The sequence below is a fragment of the Otolemur garnettii genome, unplaced genomic scaffold (assembly GCF_000181295.1).
Source record: "Otolemur garnettii isolate 467f Iridium unplaced genomic scaffold, OtoGar3 scaffold00094, whole genome shotgun sequence".
Taxonomy (NCBI): Eukaryota; Metazoa; Chordata; class Mammalia; order Primates; family Galagidae; genus Otolemur; species Otolemur garnettii.
The window spans coordinates 3,383,795-3,392,445 of NW_003852489.1; the positions used below are offsets into that span (position 1 = coordinate 3,383,795).

General features: G+C 41.8%; 1 protein-coding gene across 1 annotated transcript in view; it reads left to right on the forward strand.

Moving 5' to 3' along the window:
• The window catches only part of PRR11 (proline rich 11), an 8,393-nt gene extending 654 nt beyond the window's left edge, over positions 1-7,739 (forward strand). Inside the window, exons 2-6 of the mRNA XM_012808749.1 lie at positions 2,363-2,513; positions 2,894-3,016; positions 3,747-4,007; positions 7,166-7,264; positions 7,623-7,739. Coding sequence (XP_012664203.1) covers positions 2,363-2,513; positions 2,894-3,016; positions 3,747-4,007; positions 7,166-7,264; positions 7,623-7,739 — 751 coding nt within the window. The remainder of the gene's footprint in view (positions 1-2,362; positions 2,514-2,893; positions 3,017-3,746; positions 4,008-7,165; positions 7,265-7,622) is intronic.
• The last annotated feature ends 912 nt before the right edge of the window (positions 7,740-8,651 follow it).

An 8,651-nucleotide genomic window follows, 5' to 3' on the forward strand; every position in this document is an offset into this window, starting at 1 on the left:
CCCAGGGGGACAGCTTGAGGCTCTGTCTCAAAAAAAAAAAAAAAAGAATGTTCAGATGCATGGTAACTATTTTCTCCTTGCCTGGTAAATTTAATTGTGTAAGTCTGACAACTAAATGATGACAGAGGGGCATAAGACTAGAATTTAAAACTTAGTTTTGGTGAAGTTTAGTCATCTATTATCTGCGTCTGACAACTTAAAATGTGCTATTGAAAGAACCTCAGAGTGGGTTTTCACAGTAACTTTGTTGTTATAGCTCTTTTTATGAAAGTTTTTAAAAAGAGACCCTTCCAGCCAGAGCCAGAGTAAGACCTCGTCTCTAAAAATAGGCATGCGTTGTGGCAGGCACCTGTAGTCCCAGCTACCTGGGAGGGTGAGGCAAGAGAATCACTTGAGCCCAAGAGTTTGAGGTTGCTGTAGCTGTGATCTACTGAGGCCGACAAAGTAAGACTCAGTCTCCAAAACAAAAAATTTTCGCTTGAGCCTGAGTTTGAGGTTGCTGTGAGCTATGACACTACAGCACTCTACCGAGTATGACAAAGTAAGACTGTCAATTAAAAAAAGAAATTAATAAAAATAAAAGCAGACCCTTAAAATGGAGTAACTATGATGATGCCATCCTCGACTCTTTTTTCTCTCTCCTGAATGTTGTAAAAGTCTCCTAATAGTCCTTCTGCTTCTGTCCTTGCCCCCGCCCCCCCCCCAGCGGTATATTCTCAACATAGTAGCCAGAGTGAACCAGTGAAAATCATAAGTTACGTTACTCCTCTACTTAAAATTTACCAATGTCATTGTCTTCTTCCTCTTCTTTTTAATTTTATTTCATTTTATTTATTTATTTATTATTATTATTATTATTATTATTTTGGTCTCACTCTGTATTCTGGGCTATAGTGCAGTGGCCTTATCACAGTTCACTGAAACCTCAAACTCCTGGCTAATTTTTCTATTTTTGTAGAGATGGGGTGCTATTATGTTACTCAGGCTGGTTTTGAACTCCTGGTCTCAAGTAATCCTCCAACCTCCGCCTCTCTTGGCTAGGATTACAGGCTTGAGCTACCATATTCAGCCTCTTCTTCTTTCAGAGTAAAAATAAACATCCTTGTATGATCTGCAAGGCCTTTATGATCTGACTCTAACCTTATTTTCTATTAAGTGTCTCTCTTCTAGTCATCCTGGCCTCCTTGCTGTTCCTCAAACACTTGGGACAAACTTCTGTCTCAGAGCTTTTGCACTTACTATTGCCTCTCTCTGGACTGCTCTTCTCCCAGATCTTTGCATTACCAGCCTTCTTACTTGGTTTATGATTTTTCTTAAAAGTCACATTCTCAGTGAGACTTTCTGGGGCTTCTCTTGGGGGGCCTAACCCAGCCATACATGAACCCTATTTTCTCCTTCTCCCCCTTCCACTTCTACATCCCCTCTCCTCCTAAGACAAAGATACAAAGGACCTATTTAGCTTCACCCTTGAACTTCCAACCAAAGGACCTAACTCATCAAAGACCTCTGGGCAAGGTGTGAAATTCTCCCATCAGCTACGATCCCATATTAAAAGGGTTTCCAACTGCCCTCACCCCCAGACACACATGCCACCTTGTACTGCCCAGGCAGGTCATCCTTCCCTTTTTTTTTTATTTTTTTGAGACAGACTCTTAAGCTGTTGCCCTGGGTCGAGTGCAGTGGTGTCACAGCTCACAGCAACCTCCAACTCTTGGGCTTAAGTGATACTCTTGCTTCAGCCTCCCATGTAGTTGGGATTACAAACACCCGCCACAGTGCCTGGCTATTTTTTGGTTGTAGTTGTCATTGTTTGGCAGGCCTGGGCTGGATTTGAACCTGCCAGCTCTAATGTATGTGGCTGGCGCCTTAGCTGCTTGAGCTACAGGCACCGAGCCCCCCTTTCCCTTTCCATAAACCTGGCCTGCACATCTCCACTCCAGTCTCATTTCTGGGCTCCACCTCTAAACACCTTTCAGCTTTCTTACCTTAAAAGTCACCCATAGCCAACATTTAACATTACCCCTCTCTTGCTTTATTTTCTTTCTCTTTAGCTTTATTCATTATCTAGGAACCCATATGTTTTATTTATTTATTTAGTGTCTTTATTCCTTCGTGAAACCGTAAACTCCATCAGGACAGGAATTTTATCTATGTTGTTCATCACTAAATCCTTGATGCCTGGAACATAATAGGGGTATAATAAATGCCTGTTGTGTAAATGAATCTCTAAATTGTAGAATTTAATAAAGAGCTTGGTTATGGGGAGTCTTGCTTCTGAGTCATACTATAAAACAAGCTTCTTATTAATTGTTAGCTATTGTTCTAACTTAGAGGTTTTTTATTTTTTATTTTTTCCTTACAGAATAGTTATTTCTTCAACAGATGTATGCCATAGCAGAAGCTGGCTAAGATTGTCCTGGAACTTCAGCCTTCCCAACATCAAAGATACAGTAAAACTTTGGACAAATAGAGTATGGTCTATATACACCTGGTGCCAGAACTGCATAGCCCAGGTATAGATTTGGCATACCTGTTCTCAGGAATAATACAGTTTTTCTACATACTTCATGTTTGTATTTATGTACAACTTGTACTCAAGTCAGGATAAGACTTAGGCTAAATTTAGATAAAATGAAATTATGGGGTCCTGTCTGCCTTTGCTTCTAGAAAGCATACATCAAATGTGGGGGAAAAAAACAATAACCAAAAGATAAATCAGACCACTTCATGGTTTTTTTTTTCTTTATCATATTGCTCATAGAATTTGGGTTTTTTGTTTTGTTTTCTTTTGTTTTTGAAAGTTTGTTTACATCTTTTTTTTATTAAATCATAGCTGTGTATATTAATGCAATCATGGGGTAAGAATTTGGTTTTTTTTATTTATGAATTTCAGAGTTTAGAAGGATTGAAAGATACCATCTTTCCATCTCGTATCTGCCACCGAGAACTTCACAGTCTCAAGCAACAGTTTTCCATTTTGGAAAATAAATTATGCAAGCTCCAGGAAACACTGAAGGTTGGTATTGTCAAATAAAAAATCTGGAATTAGGTGAAGATAGACTTTATTTGAAAAGACAATTGCAATAGGGAAAATGTTCTGATCATTAAGATTTATAAACATCAGATAGAAAGAGCTTTTCTTTTATAACAAAGAATAAGCAAGGCTAGAAGGAACCATGTGTGTGGAAGTGGGATGAACAGATGCCATGATCTGACCAGACGGTTGATCTGACTAGGGAATGGTCTTTTCCTGAAGTCAGCCAATTCTTGGGAGGAGAGGTTGTTTAGCATTCCAGTGCTTGCTTAAGCCCAAGGTAGGTCACAATCCCAGGGCCCGTGGTGAAGGCTAGCCTGAGCAAGGTTTGGCCAAATCAAGTTAGCAAATATTTTATCCAGATTGGCCAATGACAATAAAATCCAAACCGTTCCCTATGTTGTTTGTTTTGAGTGCTTTTGTGTTTGTTTATCATCCTGTCATCTCTCACCAGGCCATCAACTCCATGAGGTGACAGGCAGGACTGACATTGTACCCACAATGCTTAGCATACAGCCCATACAAAACACATGAATGAATGATACATGAAAGAACTGGTGATAATTAAATGAGAAAATATTATGCAGTACATGGTACAGTAAGAAAGCATTCAATATATGGCAGCTATGATTTTGATGACTTTCAGTTGCAAGAACCAAGTTAATTTGCCAAATGTATTAATTGATTTGCCAAATATAATGTCTTTTTCTAGGCCATCTCAGAAAAATCTTCTCCAAGCTGTGGTCAAATGTGTCACATGAATAGTAAAATTACAGCTGTGCCCACTGGTGTTCTAACCACCCCTGGAGAATGTGGAGCTGAAATTGTACCTCCTCCCACACTGCCACAGACAGCCAACCATCTTCCTCCTCCTCCACTTCCACCTCCACCTCCACCTCCTCCCCTGCCTCCTCCTCCACCACCACTAGCACCTTTGCTGCTCAGAAAATCCAATCTCCCTAAAGCACTTCAGGTATGAAAGAATGTAGTAATGGTGTGTTTTGGTCAATGTATAATATAGGAATAATGCAAAGTGGCCTTTTAAGACTGGTCTAAAGGCATGGACTGGAAGACTATATTTTGTTCCAATTCCTATCTGAATTATGTCAATTATCATGTTTTTAAAATGCCAGTCTGGGCTGGGCGTGGTGACTCATGCCTGTCATCCTAGCAATCTGGGAGGCTGAGGCAAGTGGATTGCATGAGTTCGCAGGCCCTAGACCAACCTGAGCAAGAGTAAGACCCCATCTCTACTAAAAATAGAAAACTGAGACAGGAGGATCGCTTGAGCCCAAGAGTTGGAGGTTGCTTTGAGTTAATACGACGCCATGGTACTCTACCTAGGGCAACAGATAAAGACTCTGTCTCAAAAAATGTATATATATGAATGTGATACATATGAAACCCTGTAGAGTAGGGAGCAGTGGCTCAGGCCTGTATGTAATCCTAGCACCTTGGGAAGCCAAGATGGGCAGATTGCTTGAGCTCAGGAGTTCAAGACCAGCCTGAGCAAGAGCAAGACCCTGGGCTGGGCATGGTGGCTCATGCCTGTAATCCTAGCCCTCTGGGAGGCTGAGGCAGATGGATTGCCTAAGATCAGTGGTTTGAGACCAGCCTAAGCCAGAGTGAGATCCTGTCTCTAAAAATAGCTGGGCATTGGGGCATGCGCCTGTAGTCCCAGTTACCTGGGAGGCTGAGGCAAGATGATCACTTAAGCCCCAGAGTTTGAGGTTGCTGTGAGCTGTGATGGCACAGCACTCTACCCAGGGCTACAAATAAATAAAAAAATAGGCTCGGCGCCTGTGGCTCAAGTGACTAAGGTGCCAGCCACATACACCTAAGGTGGTGGGTTTGAATCCAGCCCGGGCCTGCCAAACAACAATCATGGCTGCAACCAAAAAATAGCCAGGCATTGTGGTGGGCACCTGTGGTCCCAGCTACTTGAGAGGCAGAGGCAGGAGACTCGCTTGAGCCCAGGAGTTGGAGGTTGCTGGGAGCTATGATGCCACGTCACTACCCAGGGGAACAGCCTGAAGCTCTGTCTCAAAATAAATAAATAAATTAATTAATTAAATAGCAAGACCTCATCTCTAAAAATAGCCAGGCACTGTGGTGGGCACCTATAGTCCCAGCTACTTGGGAGGCTGAAGCCAGATAATCACTTGAGCCCAGGAGTTTGAGATTGCCTTGAGCTATGATGTCACAGCACTCTCGAGGGCAACATAGTGAGACTGTCTCAAAAAACCCAAGATTTCCTTATTGGCTTCTCAGCATATCTTTTCACCAAAAGGAAAATCTCCCTAGGAAACCAAATTAAAAACAGAAGATTGCTTAGTGAGTGAAATCAAAACTAAAAAGAGTTGATAGATTGTCAAGTGAGTTTTTTAATTTGTTTTTTGTTTTTTCATTTCTTTTTTTGAGACAGTCTTACTATGTCACCCTTGGTAGAGTGCCATCGCGTCATAGCTCACACCAACCTCAAACTCTTGGGCTTAAGTGATTCTCTTGCCTCAGCCTCCCAAGTAGCTGGGACTACAGGTGCCCACCATAACACCTGGCTATTTTTTGTTGTTGTTGTCATTGTTGTTTAGCAGGCCCAGGCCAGGTTCAAACCCATCAACCCTGGTGCATGTGGCTGGTGCCCTAACCAGTGAGCTATGGGCGCCAAGCCATTGTTTTCTTGAGACAGTCTCACTTAGTCACTCTGGGATTGACTGCTATGGTGTAACTCACAGCAACTCAATCTCTTGGCCTTAAGAGATCTTGTCTCAACCTCCCCAGTAGCTGTAGCTGTGACTACAGGTGCCTGGAACAATGCCTGACTAGTTTTTCTACTTTTAGTAACAACAGGGTCTCCCTTTGGTCAAGCTGGTCTCCAGCTTCTGATCTCAGGTGATCCACCTGCCAGGGGCTCCCAGAATGCTAGGATTACAGGTGTGAACCACTACCACCAGGCCTGGATTCTAAAGTTTAATGTCATTAGACTGGAGAACCAATTCTCCATGCAGTTACTTATCTGCCAAAAGGACTAGAATATTTGTGAATTTCTAGGAGAGTCATGACCCTGTTTTAAAACCTGTTGAATTTTCACCACAGATACATTTGGTTTAAAACAGCTGAGTTAGGGCCAGGTGTCGTGGCTCATGCCTCTAATCCTAGCACTCTGAGAGGACGAGGTGGGCAGATCGCTTGAGCTCCTGAGTTTAAGACCAGCCCCAGCAAGAGTGAGACCCCATGTCTTCTAAAAATAGAAAAACTAGCCAGGTGTTGTGGCAGGCACCTGTAGTCCCAGCTACTCAGGAGGCTGAGCTAAGAGGATTACTTGAGCCCAAGAGTTTAAGGTTGCTATGAGCTATGATGCCACTGCACTCTACCCAGGGTGAAAGAGTAAGACTCTGTCTCCAAAAAAAAAAAAAAAAAGAAGCAGCTAGTTAAATCCAGAGCCTTTTATACTTGTTGGAATATATACCTCTCTGACTATACATTCCTACTCTGAGAACTGAATCATCTTTTCTAGGCACTTGATGCAAAACTTCACTTCGATCTGAGTAACTCCTTTAGCTCCTGTCTTATTATAATGACTCCAGGAGAGGATGCATTCAGGGAACTAGCCCACCTCTTACTTACTATCAAAAAGCCTTACATGTCGGCTCAGCACCTGTGGCTCAAGTGGCTAAGGTGCCAGCCGCATACACCTAAGGTGGTGGGTTTGAATCCAGCCTAGGCCCGCCAAACAACAATGACGGCTGCAACCAAAAAAATAGCCGGGCGTTGTGGTGGGCGCCTGTGGTCCCAGCTACTTGGGAGGTGGAGACAGGAGACTCGCTTGAGCCCAGGAGTTGGAGGTTGCTGTGAGCTGTGATGCCATGGCACTCTACCCAGGGGGACAGCTTGAGGCTCTGTCTCAAAAAAAAAAAAAAACCCTTACATGTTGATGAATACTTTTCTATAGCCTTAGCATCCATGCATCCTGAAAATTAGATCATTAAGTGAGTGGAAATAATTTGACAGCTTCCTAGGGTAAATAGGAGTTAACTCTTAACTTTGAGCCTTTTAAAACTAGATTTTAGTTTGCATTTCACCAGTTGTCCCCATTCCAATTTGAATTCTAACTTGTCCATGTATTTCCAGACTAGACCATTACAAAAAGATGGACCCATGCAGATAACGGTTAAGGATCTACTGACTGTGAAATTAAAGAAGACCCAGAGTTTTGATGAAAGGAGGAAGGTAAGATATAATTTTCCATATCCATATTCTTTCTGCTTTTAACCTGGTTGTCCCTTTATGGAAAATAAGCATAAACCTTATGTACAGAAGTCATTCCAAGTTAAGTACTTGATGTTTTATTTTAGTAGTTTTGGATCACCTCAACAAAATGTGTTAAATCCCAAAATTATTTGATTAGTCAGTTTTATCTCCCAACCGTTAGTCTGCATAGGTAGAGACATCCTTTGAAGTTTGGGAATAAAACTTGGATAGAGAAGTAAATATGTCCTACACAGACTTAGGACTTGGATATTTGGTATTTGGGGATGTATATACTTTAAAATGTGTTTTTAATAATGTCTCGTTTTATTAATTAAAGCTTGTACCATCACCAAAGGCACAGAATCCACTGGTTACTGTCTCTGATCTGCAGCGTGTTACCCTCAAACCAAACTCCAAAGTGTTATCGACTCGAGTTACAAATGTCTTAATGTAAGGAACTGCACAGCACTATGCTTTGCTACTACTTCAAAGAATGATTTTTTGGCTTATTTCTAACTTTGAAAGTTATATAGACATATATACTCATCCAAAAATTGAAATTACAGAAAAGTTTAGAGAAGAAAATAATCATGTAAATAATCATACCATTAGAGATAGCTAATGTATTATTATTGTAGGCTTTTTCTGGGTATGTACTCTGTTGTTTCTATTTCAGGATCCTGGGGGTTTTTTTGTTTTGTTTTGTTTTTAAAAGATCCTATTTTATACCTTTGATTTAATAACAGATTTTTTTTTTTTTTTTTTTTTGTGAGACAGAGTCTCACTCAGCCACCCTGGGTAGAGTGCCATGGCATCATATAGTTCACAGAGACCTCAAACTCTTGGGCTCAAGCCATCCTCTTGCCTCAGCCTCCCAAGTAGCTGTGACTATAGACACCAGCTATAATGCTTGGCTATTTTTAGAGATAGGGTCTTGCTCTTGCCCAGGCTGGTCTTGAACTCATGCGCTCAAGAAATCCACCCAAACTCGGCTTCCCAGAATGCTCAGATTACAGGTGTGAGCCACCCAGCCTGGCCTTAATAGCAGATCTTGGGAGAAAAGAAATATTATCAATAATTTTTTTTAAATAGCCTGATTTCAGAAAGAATAAAATATGAAAATGAGTAAATGTTGGAATGAAGGAAATGCAGGATGTTGGGTGGGTGCAGTGTCTGGAGCCTATAATCATAGCACTTTTAGAGGCTGAGGTGGGAGGATTTGCTTGAGCCCATGAGTTCAAAACCAGCTTGAGGGTGGTGCTTGTGGTTCAGTGGGTAAGGTGCTGGCCACATATACCAAGTGTGGCGGGTTCAAACCCGGCCCCTGCTAAACTGCAACAGAAAAATAGGCAGGCACTGTGGCGGG